The 21256-nt window shown below is 37.3% G+C and overlaps 1 protein-coding gene across 2 annotated transcripts in view; it reads right to left on the bottom strand.

Annotated features, from left to right (window-relative positions):
- Positions 1-20313, bottom strand: part of LOC114025950 (N-alpha-acetyltransferase 35, NatC auxiliary subunit) — a 66156-nt gene extending 45843 nt beyond the window's left edge. The window contains exons 1-5 of one of the 2 annotated variants that reach the window (XM_027839491.1): positions 20181-20313; positions 18824-18958; positions 5056-5089; positions 3124-3238; positions 1551-1625 (exon numbers count right to left, since the gene is read on the bottom strand). In XM_027839491.1, coding sequence (XP_027695292.1) covers positions 1551-1625; positions 3124-3238; positions 5056-5089; positions 18824-18958; positions 20181-20313 — 492 coding nt within the window. Of the gene's footprint in view, positions 1-1550; positions 1626-3123; positions 3239-5055; positions 5090-18823; positions 18959-20040; positions 20141-20180 lie in introns of those variants that run through there. The other variant, XM_027839492.1, reaches the window with a different exon arrangement.
- Positions 20314-21256: the final 943 nt, after the last annotated feature.

A 21256-nucleotide genomic window follows, 5' to 3' on the forward strand; every position in this document is an offset into this window, starting at 1 on the left:
TCCCAAGATCAGTTCATTCCCTCTGCTCTGATTCCACATTCACCAACAAACCTTCTCATTTCTAGTTTATAGTCTTAGGTATGAGGAAGAAGGTATTGTGAATAGTGGACACAAACATTCTGGACACTTTAATGGTATAGTCTTCATTGCAAATTGGTATTTTACTTTATAAATCAGTCCTTTGTGAATTTGGATGGAATAAATCACACTCTAGGGTCTAATAATAGTGAATTGTTAAAACTGAAATTCTGAAACTGCAAAACAAGAGAATTGAACTGTGTGTAGTTGTGACTCCATCATAGCATAGTACTGTCTTGAAGTCTGGACTGATATAGCCCCATAATACAAACAAGGAAGGAAATGAAAAGGGCTAATCCAAATTGAGGGGGTGGGGGGGGAGTACAGACAGGATTAATAACTATTCACATTTATATAGCATTTTAAAGTTTGCCAAGTGTGTTCCTCACAATAATCTTGTGAGGTAAGAAGGGGAGCAAAGTGGCCTATAGTAAGTATTTTAGAAGTGCAAAATTCAATACACACTACCTTTAAAATGTGTAATGTGAAACCATGAATGGGATATTGCCAGGAGTAATTGTAATATCCCATGGATGGGGAGGTAAAAGGAAACCTCTAGCTAGGCCAGTTGAGTGGATGGTGCCCAGGAGACAGTTGTGCAGAACCTGATCAAAGACAAAAAAAAAAAGCTGAGACAGAAGAAGATAGAGTAAGGATCCAGTGGTGGATACCAAGTGCAGTGACAGCAGTTAGAGTCTCAAGGAGGAACAAGACAGAATATCTAGAATGTTTCAATGGAGAAAATAAGATCTAAGCCACAAAACAGAAAGAAGTGAGTGAGAAAAGAAGGATCTTACTCTTATGAGGACTAGATGTAGGCTAAAAGACAATAGTTTGTCCAAGGACTGGGGCACAGCCTGCTCATTACATTATATTTTAAAAGTCCAGACCTAGAACAGACTAAAAGAGAATTATGAACCTAGAAGGCACTTATAGCCACTGTTAATAACAACAATAAGAATCCATACTTTAAACCTGTATGAAGATAATTAAATAATAAGCATAAATTAGACTCATGAGATAATTGCATATTGTTTGTAGCCAAAGATTTTCATGGTAGAAAGGTTCAGCATTAGTATATCTAAATTGCCTTAGGTGCCGTATTACATTAGAAAAAATGGAGAGGAAGAATACAGTGTTGGAAAAGCCTGAGAATGTGGGAGGAAAGGATGAAACTCAGGGGCTTAGTCATATTTGGAAAAAAAAATAAAAATTAAAAAAAAAAAAAGCCATTTCCCCTTCTTCCTTGCCCCTCCCCTACTTTTAACCAGAGGAAATCATGGCAACAAAGAAGGAACCTACAATACCCTAAGCTATCACATACTCCACTAGTTTTACCCATTTCTTACTGAAGATCCAGTATTAGACACTTTACTACCAAAAAATATACACATTTTTGGAAAGTGAACTTTAAAAAATTAAGTCCTAGTCTTGAAAGATGAAACAACTAATAAATTGTATCCAGTTCTTACCAAGCAACAAAAACACGTATCCATAATCCCTATCAACTCCGGTAAAGTTAAGTCTTTAATTTTTATGGTGCCATCCTAAAAAGGAAAAAAAAAATCAGATGTGAAAACAATAACCAAAAATTTATAAGTCATCAAAAAAACCATTGCCCACATAATTCAGTGATTTTCAAGAAATATCTAAGTAAATTAGCCCATAAGATGAAAGTCCCGAAGCACAACACTTATGCTGACATATTTGCACACTTTATTTGAAAACCAATTTGAATTTCTTAAAACAGCAATTCGAGGAAAATGCCAACTCATATTTTCCAATCTGGAGACTAGTAAGAATAAGTTAATTCATATTTTGGGCTCTCCAGAACATGAGTGAAGGAATAACAGAAAAATTCTTAACTTCACAAATCTGAGCTGGGGAGAAAGGTAGCAAATTAGTAAAATATATAACAAATTTAAAAAACAGAAATGCAGCAACATTACTTTCATGAACAATGAGTAACTCCTTAGCCTTACTTCTTGAAAGATAAGACTAATTTTTAATTAGCCCCAGTTAACTGAAAGGAAACAAGATTTAGCTTACTGTTTCCATTCAAGACAATGAATCTAAGTTCTAAGTCTCTGATGTAGCAGACTAAATCTTCTCATACTGACTTAACTGTGTGACCAGGGGCAAATCACAACTTCTCTTAGCTTGTTTCTTCATCTGTAAAATGGGCATAATAATACTTCCAATACCCCACAGGGTTGTGGAAAAAAAAATGCTTTATAAATCTTAGAAGTGCTCTATATACGTCAGCTATTAGTATTTTTAAAAGTTGGATCCCATAAACAAGCTAATTTTTGTTGTTCAGTCATGTCCAACTCTTTGTGACTTCATTTGGGGTTTTCTTGGCAAAGATAATGGAGTGCTTTGCCAGCTCCTTCTCCAGCTCATTTTACAGATAAAAAGAAGGAGGCAAAAAGGATTAAGTGACTTGTCCAGGGCCACATAGCTATTAAGTGTCTGAAGCCAGATTTGAGCTCAGGAAGATGAGTCTTCCTGACTCCAGGTCCAGCACTCTATGTACTATGGTGCCACCTAGCTGCTGCCCTTAAGCAAGTTTAATAGGTCATTAATTTTGCTAACAATATCACTTTCCTTAGTATAGCTTTTTTCCATTAATATTACAAAGTTAAGCTCCACTCTAGTTTATAATTGAATTCAAAATTTTCTTTCAAATAGATTTTAAATTAATGCAGTCTTAACAGTACTATATTTTACTTGTTATAGTGATAAGAAAATTTCAAATGAACTGTCAGACACTTTAAATGTATTTTTTTAAAAAAATTAACAAAATTACTGATGTAAATTCATCTCATTCTTTTAATGGACATTAAAAGTATTTTGTGTGTGTGTTTCAAATGAACAGTGGTTTCTTAAATTATGTTAAGCAGCACTTATCTGAATGTTTAAAGATACCTAGAAGAAAAACTGTCTCTTACAGTAAATATGACAGTTAATACAAATGGTTCTGTTTATCACTTTACTTAAAATTTTGAAATTATAAAAATAAGAGTATAATAATAATCATTGCACCTTGATAGCTTGCTCAAAATTGAGAACTTTCCGATTAACTTGATTTCCAATCATGCCAGCATCCATCTTGGGATCCATCATTTCAATGGCAGACATAGCTTCAAAAAGACCAAAGCTGCAGAAAAAATTCCAACAAATTATAGTCCTTCAACCAATCCATTAGTCTGCCTATAAGCTACAGTTATTGATCACTAAATTTTTTTTTGTAACAGTTTTTTCCAGTCTCTGACACTTGCATTTCAACTGAATGTCATCTACTTAATTACACAAAAATTATACACAAGTATTTCCTATCTAGCATAAAGAACTGGCTATGTAAAAACACAATAGTAGGAAAACAGTTTTCTAGGAGGCAATTCCAAAAATTAAAAAAAAGTTTACACATTCAGTCAGCAATATGACAATGGCAAAGAGGTTGACATGACTCTGGGATTCAAGCCCTAACTCGTATCAATTACCAACTGTCCAATTTGCATATCAAGCCATGTTACAGTAGGGTTTACTGAATCATTGAAGTGCGACTTGGTTACGATGCTGGTGACCACATTTCCTTCTGTATGTTTTCCTCTTTGCCTTCCAAGACATAGTTCATTCAACTGTTCCTTTTCAATCTCCTTGTCCAGATGCCAACCACAGAATATTGTTGTTCAACAAGGTTCTGTCTGCCGCCCTTTTCACTCTTCCCCTTGACATCATACAATCTAACCCCACATGACTTTTCCAGACTTAGCTCATTTTACCTCTTTCTATGGGCTCTCTGCAACATCCCAAAAGGATCACTCACTGTTCCCCAAGCACAGCTGAATTTTCCTACCTCCAAGCCTTTGTTTAGGCTATTCCCTATATTTTAAATGTTCTTTCTTCTACTCCTACCTATTAAACACTTAACCATTAGTTAAGGTCCAACTCAAATGCTACTTCCTGTAGGAAGCCTTACTCCAATTGTTAACAGTAAGAGGTATCACAACATTTTGTGAGCTTAGCCTATATTACTATAACTTAATCTCTCTTTTCCTAGACAATAAGCTCTTTATTAAACTTTGTTTCTCTCCTAGTGCATGACAAAGGGTTCTATACCCAGTAGAAACTTTATTGTTTGCTGAAAAAAAAATGCAAAATATTTTTTGCATAAGTCTCAGTCACTAGTCAAAGGAAGACATACATATTAATTACCACTGGTTAAAGAGCATTAGTTAATTTGGAATTTCACACTGTAACCCAAAAGATTTCAGAAGAGGAGTGGCAGCATAACTGGGCATAGATACTTTGTTGTTGTTCAGGCATACACTGGAGACATCACAAAACCAGATTCTTTCTACTGCCTAGTAGTCTTATTATTGCATCGCCACCTGTTCCTTGAGCAAAAGAAAGTAAATCACTTACATTTTTTTTTATATTTCATTTTTAAAGATATTTACTGAAGATTAAACACAGGAACAATCAACTTAATAGAGGATGAATTAACAAGTATGGCATGCTCTTATTAACATAAGGTGAAAAAGGTTAAATACATAATAAGCTGATACTGGCAAAGAAAGGTAAGGACATAAAACAGGGTGCTTTTGAATCACTTACATTTTTAACCCCCTTATTTGTACACTCTACTTTATTCCAAGTGAACAGTAAGTGACAACTATAGGGTCACACAGAATCCTATAGTGAAGATGTTAGGTAAGGAAGTAGACAAAAATGGCCTCATCAAATTAAAAAAAAGTGGTACTATGAATATCAATGTGCCTGGTGCCACAAAACAGTTCACCAAGTTGTATAAATGCTTATAATTAGTCATTTTTTTTAAAGTTCTAAAGTGTATGATTAGATAATTAATTTTCCATGAGAATACTACTCTCCAAGAGTTCGTATTACCTACACATTATCTAAAACAAATATTAAATCATCCCATTTCAAAGGCAACTTCAATAATATACTTACAGTTTGTCATGAAGCAGTTCTCCCAACTTCAATTCTAAAAACAAAGTAAAAATATAGTACTTTTAATTACAGAGTATAACATTTTTTTAAAAAGTGGTATCATAAAATAATACTTGTACATTTTAACCTGTCTCATAAGAAAACATTAATTTAATGCCCAGGATTATGCCTCACATAGAGTAGGTGTCCATATATCGACTAAACTGGACAACACTTGGATTAAGTAACTTGGAAACAAATTTAACAGTTGTGAGAGTAACAGTCATCCTAGGATTGTCTATGGCTCACCTTGAATCCCAACTGTATTCAAATCATTACTACTTCTTAAAAAAAGACTGGTATATTTACAACAAACTGAAACTGCTACTTTATTTTATTTTAGTTTAGTTTTTTTGCAAGGCAATGGGGTTAAGTGACTTGCCCAGGGTCACACAGCTAGTAAGTGTTATGTGTCTGAGTCCGCATTTGAACACAGGTCCTCCTGCATCGAGGGCCGGTGCTCTATCTACTGCACCCTGAAACTGCTACTTTAAAAAGCTGTTTTGGAAACACTGCTGCCACAAAGTAATCTCTTTGTTCAAATGTACTTGAATTTGACATTTCTTTACAAATATAAAAACTGATCAAATCCATTAATACATAATCAATGGTAAAAAAAAAAATGAATCTAAATATTGCCTCTTTCCTAAAGACATAAAAATACTATTAAAATTTAGACAAGATTCCACTTATTCTTTAATTTATAGGTTTCTAAAAGTATTTTTAAATAAGAAATTAAGGGAGAATAATACTTCTAAGACTACAAATTACATGTTAAAGAAGTAGGCATTGGTTAAGAAATAGGAAAGCAGATCAGTGAGCGAACTAAGTACAAAAGAATAAGAAATCATGAAACTCATATAAACCTAAACTCAATAAAATTAAGACAATAAATTACATGGGGAAAAGCTACCTATTTGATAGGATCTGAGGGCAAACCAAAAAGGAGCTTAGCAAAAATCAGGTTTAAACTAACATCTTATAGTATACATACCACCCCCCCCAACCTGAAATGGGTATATGACCTAAAGGGCTACATTACATAAGAGAGAGTGAGAGCATGAAATTGGTTATCTTTCACAATTAAGCGTTAAGAGAAGAATTCTTAACCAAAAGAAAGCCATAATCACAAAAGAAAATGACAGATAATTTCAGTTACATAAATCTGAAAAGCTTGTGAACAAACAAAATCAATGTGACTAGGACAAGAAGTAAAGGTGTCTATTTTGGGGGAAAATCATTCGCGTCAAATTTTTCTGATAAACTGCTTATGTAAGGAATTCACACAAGTATATAGGGACATTCTCCAAGAGGTATTATTAGGTCAAAGGACAGCAACAAACAGTTCTCAAGAAATTCTAACTATTAAAAACTGTATGAAGGATTGATCACATTAAAAAGTATGATCTCTTTGAAACTCAAAACAACTCTAAGGTTCTACCTCATGCCTGGTAAATTGACAAGATGACATAAAATTGGAAGAATCAATGTTGGAGAGGTCCCTGAAAGACAGACGCACTAGTATACTGTTGGCAAACACTAAACAGTTCCCCATTGGTCCACCCTTTCTAGAAAGCAATCTGGAATTATGCTAAGAAAGTAAACAAAATATCCAACACCTTTTAACGCACAGATCCAGTTGCTAGGAATATACCCCAAGGTGGTCAAGACAGAAGAAGTACTATATATATACCAAATGTTCAAAATTTTTGCATTCATTTTTTACAAAATTTGAGTTTCAAATTTTTCTTCCTCCCTCCCTCCCCTCCTCTTTTCTGAAAATGGTAGGTAGTTTAATATAGTTTATACATATGCTATAATTCAAAACATTATTTCCATATTCATCACAATTGTGGAAGAATCAAAAAGGAAAAAATCACACAAGAAAAGTAAAGTAAGTGAAAAAAATATGCTTCGATCCACATTCAGAGTCCATCAGTTCTTTATCTGGATATGGATAACATTTTCCTTCCTGAGTCCTTTGTACTTGTCTTGGATCATTCTACTGCTGAGAAAAACCAAGTCATTCATAGCTGATCATCACACGATGTTGCTGATACCATACATAGTGTTTTCCCAGTTCCACTCATTTCACTTTGCATCAGTTTGTACAAGTCCTTCCAGCTTTTTCTGCAATGTGCTTGTTCATCATTTCTTATTGCACAATAGTAGTCCATGACATTCATATACTGGTTTGTTCAGACATCCCCTCAATTTCCAATATTTTGCCCATGAATAGGGCAGCTATAAATATTTTTGCATACGTAGGTCCTTTCTCCTTTTTTAATGACCTCTTTGGGATACAGAGCTAGTAGTGGTATTGCTGGATCAAAGGGTATAGTTGCCCTTTGGGCATAGTTCCAAATTGCTCTCCAGAATGGTTGGCTCAGTTCTTAACTCCACCAACAATGTAGTGTCCCAATTTTCCCACATCCCCTCCAACATTTATCATCTTCCTTTTTTGTCATATTAGCCAACCTGATTGGTATGAGTTGGTATTTCAAAGTTGCTTTAATTTGTATTTCTCTAATCAAAAGTGATTTAGAGCACTTCTTCCAAAGCCTATGGATAGCTTTGATTTCTTCATCTGAAAGCTGCCTGTTCATATCCTTTGACCATTTGTCAATTGGGAAATGGTTTATATTCTCATAAAACTTGACTGGTTCTCTATATAATTGAGAAATGAGGCCTTTAACAGACACTTGCTGAAAAGACTGTTTTCCAAAAAAGCAGGACTATTTATGGTAGCAAAGAATTGAAAATAAAAGTTGATGCCTTAAGTTTAGCTATACATTATGGGAAGAGCTAAACAAACTGCTACAAAAATGAAATGGTATATTACTGTGCTCATAAGATATAATGTGCATGAATACATAGAAGATTCATATCAGAGTTAAGATTTATATGACCTGATACAAGTGAAATAAGAATTAGGAAAATAATACATGATGGCAACAATGTAAATAAAAGAACACAAAAATGAAACTGAGCTGCGTATAATTATAATGGCACAGCTTGGCCTTAGAGAAGAGTTGAGAAAATATATCTCTTTCCCTTTTTTCAGAGGTGGGGGGAGCTGGGGTGAGGGAGTGGGTATAATTATGGGTATGGATTATTACATATATTATTAGACCGTATTTATGTATTTGTTTTTGCTGCTTTTTTGCCCTCTTTTTAATATTTGTTTCAAAGAATGATGGGGAGAGATTTATTCTGAAATAAAAGTGACGTAAAAACAAAAGATATCAATGTTAACATTTTTATTAAAATGTTTCATTATGCTTGCTTTTCTAATTGCTGAATCATCCAAATCTTAACCCCTTGTAATCTGGCTTCTAACTTCACCACATGAATGAAAATACTCTCTCCAAGGTTACTGATGATCTCATCAACAAATCTAATGGTCATTCTTCAGTTCCTATCCTTCTCAATCTTTCTGTGGCATGTGACACTGTTGAACATCCCCCCCTCCTCTTCTTTCATGACTGCATTCTTTTTCTTCTACCTGTCTGATCACTCCTTAGTTCTAAAACCATGTACTGACAGAATAGCAATATGGGGTGCTAACCCAACTGTATATCATTGTTTGGATAAAAAGCATTTTTATCTATTTTCTTAAATCATCAGAAGGAATTCAGAGAAACATAGGAAGGTTAGTAAGAACTGACACAAAATAAAATAAGTGGAACCAAAAGGATAATAATGACTACAAACAACTACGTAAAGGAAATGATCATACACTCTGAGAAACTGAAAAACCAAAGAAGGTTCTAGAGAACAAACTGTTCCCCTCACAGCACAGGGGCAGACGAATGCTAGGTTAAAATATTGTATGTATACGTTGTCAGAGGTGGTTGAAATGTCTGATGTTTTTGCTTAACTGTCTTTCTTCATCCCAATGACTAAGATACAAAGGCAACAACAAAACATTTACTTTTATTTAAAAAATGCTCTTAATAAAGGTACAAAGTTTTCTCAAAGATTTCCTAATAAATTGTAAAACAGGCATAAGGGTTGTTAGTTATTGATGTTTTCTCAATCCCTTTTTTTGGCAGTAATAAGATTTGTGTCTTTTTCTAAGCATTTGGTAAATACTCTGTCTTTCTGAAAATTAGATTTTATGTTTTTCAATTAATAAACACTTAATTTCTCTATTTCCTGTCACCCTTTCCCTAACAAGGAAGGAAAAAAAAAAGAAAAGCAAAAGCCTTATAACAACTATGCACAGTCAAGCAAAACAACTTCTCATGTTGGCTGTGTCCAAGACTCTATATGTCATTCTTCATAATTGAGTTCATCACCTCTGTTAGGAGTTTGGTGGCATCTTCATCACTAATCCTCAGAAATCTAGGTTGGTCATCACAATGATCAGAGTTCTTAAATCTTTGATAGCTGTTAACTTTTACAACATTGTTAATACTGTGTAAATTGTTCTGATTCTGCTCATTTCATTCAGCAACAATTCATACAAGTTTTCTCAGAGTACTCTTAACTGTTGGTATCCTACTGCCCCCTTCTTCAGTTATCTTTAAGAACTGATCCCTCAAAACCCTCAAAATCATGTTATCTCTAAATGGACCTCTTCTGTATACACTTGGGTCTAGTCTTGCTGATCTTTTTTTTCCTTTAATACTATTTCTACTCCCTCATGCAATTGCAATATTGGAATTCAACTGTCGAGACTCCCCTGTTGTTGACAAAAAAATTTCATCATAGAAATCTTTAAAATCTTTCTGTTCACTGTCCTCCCTTTAGTTCCATCTTTTTTTTTTTTTTTTTTGCTAGTAATGTGGTAGCTGCTTAATTAATTAGTTTCATTAGGAGGAAGAGATTTGCAAATCCGGAATTCTCACGATCAGAATCCCACCTTGCTGAAGTGAAGACAGAGATTATATACATAAATCACAAGTGAGAAGGGAAGGAGGAAGGTGGATTATTAACAATCGTTCCCAAGGCCAGAGTGGTTTCACACGACAAAATGGAAGACAAAACAACAGTTCTGGAATCCTGTGGGAGCAATATTGCTCAAGTCCTTGGGGGTCATTACTTGGTGGGTCACAGGACCAGAATTCTGTGACATGAACTGGTTCTACAGTCTTTGATTCCATTCACTTTAGGTACACAGGCAGAAGGATGCCATTGATGGTGAGCTCTCTCACAAGGGAGGCAATTCTAACCTACTAGCAGATTCATTACACATTTCATAGCAATTATTACAAATATCAAAATTCCCTCCACACTGGGAATCCTGAAATGTCAGGGTATAGGGTGGGAGTCTGCCTGGAATGAATTCACACACTCCAACTGTCTTCCAATCAAGTGGCAAGGTTTATTGTAATGCCAGTAGTTAACAGGTGAGGTTCCTAGTGAATCTGCCCAGTTTCATCTTTAAATGCTGTTGCAATGACTTGCCTTAGGTGAATCACTTGCCCAAGGTTTCTTAACACTTCTTTTTATAACTTCTTTCCGTGTTATGAGATAATGCTGCTCAAAATCTTCCACCATCTTTGTTTATAAGGTTTTACAAAGTTTACATTTTAAATTGTTGTTTCCTTTTATTGCCACCTCAATTTGCTTAGCAAGAAGAGTGTGTTTTTAGGCTCTTTAGATATTATCATTATGGCAATTGACTCATTCTGGTAACACTTTCTTAGGAAAAGGTGATGGTTTCTATTTGTGTCTCTTCTATTATTTCCATTCTCTTATATCAATAAATGTTTAAATAGGTCAATCTGGAGATACCTTAACTGCATGTCCTATCTTCTACTACTCATCTTTAACCTCTCTTCTAATTTGTTATCGAAGTTGATCTTTGCTCTAACAAGTAGTTAGTCTCACTTTACAAAGATACAAAGTCAGAAATAACTTTAGGATATAACTAATTGTTTCCTGTTTGTTAAAATATAATCGAATTCATTTTTTGGGGGGAGTGATATCTGGTGCTTGCCATGTTCAATGCCCTAAGACTCATTTCTTGAAGAAAGTATTCTTGATATATAGCCAAGAGGCTTCTGTATAGGCTACAAACTTTTGGTATTTCTTGTTTCTTATTCTTGAATCATGTTTTTCTATATAACTTTCACAGTTTCTTCCTACATCCATCTTTGCTCTGAAGTTACTGGGCATCTGTGTAAACATGCTAATTTCATTTGGAATATTTTATTGGGTTTTGCATAGAATTTCTCTAATTCTTCATAGTGATCTTTTTTGCAAATGTTTATCATTGGCCTAACAAGACGACCAAGTGCCCCATGAAATGCTTCTTGTTGCTTTTGAATACACAAAATAACTAACTTCATAAACTATTTTTTCTCCAAGGAAAACCTGTGATCTTTAAAAAAAAAAATCACCTTTATATTCAGTTGAAGCTTCCCTTTGTCTTTTGGTTTCCCTTAGAAAGACTGCTATGATTCCCTTCATCCAGTAGTATAGCTATTTATTCACTAAACAAGGATTTCACATTTAGATTACCAACCACTAAGTTAATGTTCATGAGTGGACTAACGACGGTACTATTATTCTCAGCATCCTCTGTCCCCTTTCCCAATATTCTGCTACCATCACTATAGAAGCAGAAAGGGAATGTACATAATAGATGGACATTTAAAAATTTTCTTAACATCATGAATTCCTATAGTCAAAGAATTCATCACCAAGTAGAAAGCTTACTGGTAATGAGCCTCTCAAAATTCAACAAGATTGACTGTAGGAAAGAAAATACAATCTGTCGTTGGCCCCATACTTGAAACCTGTCTAGCATAGCAGAACCTGGTAGAGCTTGAATTTTGGGCCATAGACTTTTAGAATCAAAGGTCATCTGGATCTGATAAGGCATCAAAGGATGGATTCGTGTGGAAGCATCTTCTATAGTATTATGGAGATTACAAATTAGTCAAAGTATCATTGTTTTTAACTTTGGGTTTAAGTAAGACCAACCCAAAGGACTTTAATTTCCTGCCAAGAAAAGGGAAGGGAAACAAAATCTCAAAATCACAGACATTACACTGTAATGCTTATTTTTTATAGTTGTTTAATTTTACAATAGACTCACTTCTTCATTCTGCCCTCACTTATTCAAAAGTCCTGCATGGTCATCAACCTGAGAATAGGAAAAAAAACTAGTACATGAAATCACAAGTCTAGTCCTCCAGAAAAAGAAACAATGAATATGAGAAACTGAAACATGGAAAGATTTGCATGAACTGATGCAGTACAAAATAAGGAGAACCAAAAACAAAACATACAATTACAAAAATGTAAATTAAAAGATCAACAAAAGGAAGGTAATCTCTAGGCAACTGGAAAACCAATTAAGAATCCAGAAAACCAATAATAAAACACTGTTTTCATAACAGAGAGGTGGAGGACAAATACTACAGAATATCCCATATCATTTCAATTTCAGTCACTATATCAAATGTTTTTTTGCTTAATCACTCTTTAGCTCAAGGGAGGATTCAGTCGAATGGGGGTGGGAGGAAGATGGTTTTCTCTCCAGAAATGATCATAATGTAAAGACAAAACATATCAATTAAAACACTGTTGTATAGAATAAATTTGTTAATCTAAATTTCAGTGGAAGCAAGGAAAGAATCAATGCAAACTATCGAAAGTAGCGCTCTATAGTACAATACTTCTCTGAGTTACAGTTGGTAAAGTTATTTAAATTAGCTTATTTATTTCTCCAGTACCTAAAGATCCTTTCAGTACTTTACTTGCCCTTAAGGAATGAGTTCTGCCACACAGAATCTATCAAATAAATTTTGGAGTGCATTTTGGTTACATGACAGAGTCAAAGACACTAAGCTAATACATTAGGTTGGAAAGAACATCTTAGACAGTAAATAAAAACAGGAAAGATGAGATGAGAGGGAGATTTTCCTGATGGTAGTAGACAGTAGTTACAGGAGACTCTAAGTAAGTGTAGTGAGCGCACTGGACTTAAGAGTCAGAAGACCGAGACTGAGGTTCTAGTTCTCCCATAAACTTGCTATGAAACCTTGGATAAGTCACTTCCCTTCTCTGAATATTTTCTCATCTACAAAGTGAAAAAATTAGATTATCTTTAAAGGTTCTTAAGATTACAATGAATGTGTGTGTTCCCCCCCCCAAAGACTACCTAAGGTGGAACTGTAATGTGAAGCTAGGAAAAGTAAAAATCTAGCATAACAGTCTCCCTAAAGGAAGTAGTACACAAGACTTTGAGTCAAAGGTTTTACATTCTGACCACTAGGTAGCACTAAATGTCCCAGGACAGTTTTGTTGTTACCTAGAAGAAAAACATGTTACTTGTGTAGTAATTCAAGTTGGATAGGCTTAAAGTGGCATGCAGCTGCTCATGAACACAAATTGTATTTTTTTAATCTTTATTACACAAAAAATTAGCAAAGTAAACTGAGATTGACTGGATGTAAAATAAGATAGTTTAAATAAATGAAAACTTCCCAGAAAAGAGAAGCCTTGAACTACCATGAGAAGGGGAAGAATATAAAATGACAAGTAAAAGGAAGGAAATTATTCCATGGCCATGAAACACTCTGAATAAAGACAAGAAAGGGAAAACTTCAAGCAAGAGCCTCTCACATTCCATTTTGATAAGAGCTAAGCATGCAATTTAATGTAGTATAAGATGAGAAGATAGGTGCAGTAAACTAATTAAGTGTAGTGGCATAGTATAAGAAAGAAATATGAGGAGGCATGGAAAACAACTTGGTCTTCATCACAGAGGTTTTGAAAATGGTAAAAGCAACAGCAATAGATTTATGTGTAAAATTATCAGAACCTAGAAAAATTACACTATACGATTCACTAAAGAGGGGAGGAAAACCCACTGTGATAAAGGTTTATTTTAAAGAAAAATACCTCACTACTTTTATCTTAAAACAGAACACACAGCAAACCATGAGAGCAGTATTCTGAACTGGAATCTTCACTGTGAAACCTGTATGCTTTATTCAAGAAGAGGGAAACAATTTCCATTGAAAAGAAGGAAAATCAAATTCTCAAAGTAATTAGTTCCAGAGCTAGTAATATGCTATAATCCTCATCTAGAAAATGAGTAAATTTCTTCCAGAGGATCTATTTTTTGCGATAATAGCAGACCTAACCCTTAGTCATAAGACATTTTCAGTGTTCTGATAGGATTGGTAGTTCCAAGAGGTATGCTATACCAGGTACATCACTGTTCTTAGGACCTAGTTCTATACACAGGCTAATTGTGAAGGGACTGCTATTCTACCACAATACACACTATATCAGGAATTAATCTGTGCCTCCTGCTCAAGACTACTCGACAAAACAGCTTTTTCAGCTAGTTAAAATGAAATGACCTTTCCCCTACCAGAACTCCATTTCTTGGACTTCCTGGAAAACCCAGAGGTCTATAAAGAAGCAATAACAGTAGCAGGAGCAGCAGCTAAGTGGCACAGTGGATAGAGCAGCTGGGCCTATAGTCTCGAAGACTTATCTCCCCTAGTTCAAATTTGATCTCAAGCACTGACGAGCTGTGTGAACCTGGGCAAGTAACTTAATCCTACTTGCCTCAGTTTTCTCATTTGTAAAAATGAGCTGAAGAAGGATATAACAGCAAACCACTCCTGTATCTTTGCCAAGAAAATCCCAAGTGGGATCACAAAGAATCAGGCCCATCTGAAACAACTAAATAACAACAAATAGTTGCAATAATAGCAGCAGCAGCAAGCATTTACACAGTATTTTTAGGTACACAGAACATTTTACACGTTACCTCAGTTGAGGGATTTACTTTTAAGTGGTTTTTACTGTGCCCTCAGGCTCCAGGATCAATCCCTATAACCCCAATTGCCAATACCATAATCAGTAATAACTCACCCCAAGTGGACACTTAAGACTGTAGAGGTGGTTGGCTGGGCAGGCCTTGGTTTAAATTCTGCCTATATGGATCTTTAATTTCAAATGGCAATGGAAAAGATCAACCAGAGTCAAATGAATATAGGTAGTTTAAAGTCAAATACAGTGCATCATTTGCACATTCAAAGACAATGGAGGAGCAACTCCAATGAACGGCCTTTTCTCACTCTCCAATCCTTGGCCTCCCAGCAGTATTTCTTGCCACTGACCAGTCTCTTTTAGTTAGAACTCTCTTGTGACATTACACTATTTGGGTTTTCTAACTGATTTCTTCCTCTTTTTCATTTTTCTTGACTCCTAAATTGTGGGCCTCCCCAAGGGAGGTCTTTAGCTCTCAGCTCTAAGTCACTCACTCTCAGTTTCAGCTTTCTTTTGTACCTCACATCTAAGCAGTCATTTAAGTCCTGTTCATTCTTCCTTTGTAATATTTCTCATGTGTCTTTCCCTTTCCTTTCTCACTCTGCAATAATCACTCAACAAGCACTTATTAAGCACCTATGCTTTCATACACTGTGCTAGGTAATGGAGATATAAATATAAAATTAAAACAATCCCTGTCCCCAAGAAGCATGTAAACCAAATTAAATATCAAACAGTGACAGTAAATACGAAGTAATAACCATCTACCTGGTCTCTCTGCTCTGGTCCACCTTGTACATAGTTGCCAAATTAATTTAATATTGCTTTTATATTTTTACCATTAACATTAACCTGCTCAACACTTTCAATGGTTCTCTACAGCCTATACAGTTAAAAGTCTTTAGCCTGGCAATACAACTTACCTTTCCAACCTTATTTTCTTCTACCACATGGACCCTTTACATGTGCCAGTAGGTCTACTCACTGTTTACTGAACATGTACTGTGATCATACTGGTTTCTCTCCCCTTCCCCCACAATTGGAAATGTCTTTCCTTCTCATCTCTTGTTTTTCCAAATTCTACCCATCTTTTAACACTTAACTGTTTATATGAATGACCAGGGGCAGATCATAACTTCTCTGAGCTTGATTTCCTTATCTGTAAAATGGGGATACTAATAGCACCTACCTCATTACATTTTCTAAGGAAGTGTGTAAAATGCTTTGAAAACTTTACAAGTATTATAATAACAACAGTATTTATATGGCACTTTAAGGTTTGCAAAAGCCCACCCTCACACCTTTTTTGCCTTTCTTAGCATCCCAACACTTAAAAGTGCCTGGCATACAATAGGTGCTTAATAAATGCTTACTGACATTTCATTGGATCTTTAAGACAACACTGTGAGGTAGGTGTTATTATTATCCCTATTTTACAAATTAGGAAAGGGAGACTAAGAGGTTAAGTAACTTGCTTAGGGTCACAAAGCTAGTGTCTAAGAAGGATTCAAACTGGGTCTTCCTAATTCCAAATCCAGGACCCAATCCGCTATGAATGTCAGCTATTATTCAAGGCCTAGCTCGTAATCTACCTCCAAAATGAAACTTTCCTCAATCACTCCAGTTGGTATTCTTTCTCTAAACTTAAATCATATGCTGCCTTTCTTTATTAATTACTCACATAGGTCTGATTTACCTGAGACTACAAGATCTCATGGACAGCAATCTACCTCACTGGGTGATACTTCCTTATCTATGAAATGAAGTTATTGGTCTAGATCAGGGGTTCTTAATTTGGGGTACATGGACCTTCAAGGGGTCTGTGAACTTCAACAGGAAAAAAAATTACCTCTATCTCCACTAACCTCTAGACTGAAATCTGGCATGTCTGATCAATCACCTAAAAACATTATTCTGAAGAGGTGTCCACAAGCTTTGCCAGATTGCCAAATGGGTTGACAAGTCACAAGACAACGGAGGTTAAGATCCCTGCTCTAGATATCTCCAAGTCTTTCCAGCTTTATATTCTAGTCACATTTAACTACCGAGATGTTCCAAAGAGGCTAGCAGAGTACTATGAGCAGGGTTGGCACACATCATAGTCCAGAAGCCCCAGGAAGGTCCACTTGAGCTATTTTAGACACAATGAACTGTGTTGTGTCTTTCCCCATTTAGCATCCCTGAAATTTCCCGTGTTTGTAGAACTCAGATGTTGCACTGTTCAATTCTCCTTGCAAGGTTTATGGTCACCTATTCTGTAATGTTCCATCCCTAATGGGTCATTCCTCAGTGTTGTGAACCATAAATTTATGCCAATCATGCTGCTCACTGTATCAAAAACTTTCACACTGGGCCACCTTAGCCAAAGAGTACTGTGGACTGGTACCAAGGCATCTCTGAGCTGGCACAAGTTTTACCATCTGTGCTGCTACTGTACAATTCAGAAGTCCTGGGACTAGAGGGTGACTGTACAACAGAAGTAGCACGTGTCCTTACAGGTATCTTTTGTTCAATGAACAGCTGATGCAACTCATTAGTAAGTGAAGGTGGTAGTATATTCCTCGACTCAATCCTAATCTCTGGGAGGATAATGGCCCAACCAGTATAGCATATAAAATATTTTGTCTTATTAACACAACTATCTAGCTATATTTATGCCTAGATAGGTTAATTTGTGGAAAGTGTTATCAGAAGGCCTTTACAACCCTTAACTGAAGTCAACCATTTATTAGTTATCTTCTTTATACAATGCAAAAATAGTTTTATTTCACAAATACTAATAATCACAACATACAAGATAGGAAGGCAACTATGGTTCAGTAAAATAAGTACTAAATGTGGAGGCTGAAAACCTGGGTTTGAGTCCCAGTTCTGTGACTTATTAGTGGTATAACGCTGGACAAATAACAGTCTGTCTCTGTCTCAGTTATCCCATCTTTAAAACGTGGATAATGTTTTCATTACCTATTTCAAATATTAAGAGGACCAAATAAAAATGCATAGTTTTTTGTAAGTCTCAGAGCATCACTTATTAGCACTACATAAGAGTAATATATGCTTTATACAGTTCTTCAAATCCAATGTGCTTAATAAATACTTAATTTTTAAAATAAATATCTTATAATTGAAAGCTAGTTAGTTTCTAATCATTGTGACAAAGTGTAGCTTTTGTTCAATAAATATGGCCATAAATGGTATATGGAAAATTCAGGTCTGCAAAGGTATGTATTCAAGTCTTCTGTTGTAACAACTGTATCACAGATCATAGATTCACTGAGTTTGATAGAATCTCATAGACCACAGGTCTAGTACAATTCTCTGCCTTGTACATATAAAATCATCTATTTTCATCAGAATGAATACTTAGAATTTCTTAACTCTAAATTAGCCAAGCATCCCTCTGACTCACTGCAGTTCTAAGTGTCAATGGAGCAATAATGGAATTCTTATCTGAATAACCTTTTCTTGGTGGATAAACAAGAATCTAGGAAGGAAGAGATCTATGGCTGACTTAATATGTAGGCCCCAATCTTCCTGCTGCCTTCAGACTTTGGAAATTAGTCAAACAAAGGAATGATGAAGTAAAAAGAAACTGAAAGTAAAGCAGCACTACAGGTACTCCCACACTGTATTCATTAGAAGGATAACTTCTGAAGTATTCTCTCTTAGCACCCAGAAAAGATCACTGAATGATTTTACTACAAATCTGATTGACTGCAAGTACTCTCTATACATTTATTTTTACTTACAAAAGTTTTTGTAAAAAATATTGTTTTAACCAGCATCTGCCCTCAATACTTTATATTTACAAGGTACTTTTTGGTTTTCATATGTATTTTAAATTACAGGCAAGTGGAAACATAATTACAAAAATACTTTATGAACACGGCTTTCTTTTAATACAAACTGTGAGAATTTAGAACTAAAACTCAATTTTCTGTTTTCCTGATTTGCAGCACTTCTGATCCAAATTATCACTTACCTCGACAAGCCTCTTCAAAATCTTGAGTTATGTCTACCCAATTTGTATTTGTGCTGTTCTTTTCCATCTTTTCAGGTATACTAAGCTCCCATCCTGAATCATCATCTTCTACAGAAGCTTTCATAACCATTTTACCTGTAAAGCATGTCAAAATGAAAATGAATAGCTTTCAGTATTCCACAAAACTCAAGTATTTACACAATGTTCTCTCTGTTAAATTATTAGAAGAAGGAGTTACCAGTAGGAAAGCCCAGCCTCTACCACTTGCTTACTTGTGTGACCTTGGCCAAATTATTTCACCTCTCTTCTCTTGCGAATAGAGCCGATGATCACTAAGGTCCCTTTCATTCAACTCTTAACATTCCATGATTCTAACTCCCACCTTAGACTACCAGAACACTGGAGATGGAAGTAATTTTGTAGATCATCTATTCCAAGTCCCTCATTTTTACAAAGAAAGACAACGTGAAAACCAAAGAGGTTCCAATACTAATTTGTGATTGGTCAGGTCTGGGCACCCAAGTATAACTCCGCAAAGTGTCCTCCTAATTCTCAGAATGTGCCACTAGTCATCGGTCCCCTTTAACTGGAACTGCTTGAGGGCTGGGCACATACCTCCAGTTACAGATAGGAGGCCAAGGTCATGCATGGGACCCAGGTTTGGGCAAACTAACCCTGACAAGGTCCACTGCTGGAAGGACCATTATGGATTCTTTACAGACACCCTACAGGGGACCGAGACCAATGAGCACCACAGCGACTCTTTCTGAGACACCAGAAGACAAACAAAAAGACTGGAGGCCACTCTGCTGGTTCTGATGAATGCAGTTGGAGCGCTTTTAACTTTGAGGGCTAGTGGCGACCCTACTACCTCCTTCCTCCGATGACTACTCCTGCTCCGGACTCCCACTCCCCACGGCAGGACCCCGGGCTTCTGGGCGCACCGCCTTGCCAGGCGGCCTGAGGGGGCACCTCCACCTGCTGCCAGGCTCCCCACCCGCCCCCGCCCCCCCAAAGCGGGGTCGCATCTGCGGCGCCCGGTGCCTCGGGGGCACCCTGGGTCGGGCCCGGCCCCCGGCGCCGGCCGGAAAAGAGGCGCGTGGAGGAGCAGGCGGGGCAAAGATGGGGCTGACTAGCTTTCGCCCGGTCGCCGGGTGGTCGCACGGGTGACACCGGGAGGGCGGGCGGGGCGGGGCCGAACTGCTCGGGGCCCCTACCTGGGACGAGGCGGGCCAGGGGCCGCAGGGTGACCCGCCGGCTCCGAGGGTCCCCCGCACCACGGAACTCCGCGCCAAGACCGCGACGCTCCGAAAAGCAAAGCAAGGGATTTCCGGGGCTGCCCTATAACCGTCCCTACCGACTAGTTCGGCGGCGCCCCTGCCGCCGCGCACCGTACCGCCGCCGCTGCCGACCTCGGAAATAACGTCGCCGCCACGGCCACCCCCTCCCCGAGCAGACCAGCCCGGCGCGGCCCGGCCGCGTGCGCGCATGCGCGCATGCGTACACCGAGTTCATGAGACCCCGCCCCCTCACTTACTCCCAGGGGCCTTGCTCACCACGCCACACACATGCACACATACACGCACCCACACATACACCTGCACATACTACATACACACACACAGGCACACGCACAACCTCCTCCACTCAACTATCTCCCCAGCCTCGGCCAGGGAGCCTTCAATTCTCGCGTAAAAAAGAGACTCTCGCGATAGCAGGCCTCCCTTTCCTCTCTGTCCCCTTCCCAGTAAAGAGGGGGTTAAGTGGGCGGGCTCAAAGAAATGGGCGTGGCCTGTGCGTCTGTAAGTACGCGCGTTGAGGGGGCGGGGCGCTGCGCTGGTGCTTCCTGTCACTCCTGCGAGGGTGCACGTGCTGAGGTGTTTCTTCCCTGGCTTTCTCCGTGGTTCTCCCCCCCAACCCCGCAGTCTCGCACCTGGGCAAGCTCATCCCTGCTTGCTTTTGTCCCTGGCCTCGTCCTCATTCCCTACTTGTTCTCAGGGTGATGCTTCAAGTGCGGGAAAAGTGCGTTCAAAACAACGGCGTATTAACCGCAAAGGTTCCAGGAAGCAAATAAAGGGGCCTTTTGAACAGCTAGTGCGCCACCTTGCCTCGTTTATTTGACCCAGCGTAGTGTATAGCACATAATAGGTGCTTAATAAATGTTTATGGACTGACAAATCTAACCAACACTTGCACTTCCTTCTCTAGGAATTCTAGAGGCTTTATAGGAAAAAAAATCTCTCAAAACAAAAAAAGCCAAACTCACTTATTCCAATTTAAGAACCCGGGATTAAGAGGTACACATCATTATCTAGGTACAGTTGATTTCTAGACCTACATACCTATTCCTCATCTCTCTCCTGAATTCTACATTTATTTCAGGTCACAAAGTAATCCACTGTTGTCATTCTTACTGATCCAGTGACCCTGGCT

This window comes from Vombatus ursinus, unplaced genomic scaffold, assembly GCF_900497805.2.
Source record: "Vombatus ursinus unplaced genomic scaffold, bare-nosed wombat genome assembly UNPS02014832.1, whole genome shotgun sequence".
Lineage (NCBI taxonomy): Eukaryota > Metazoa > Chordata > Mammalia > Diprotodontia > Vombatidae > Vombatus > Vombatus ursinus.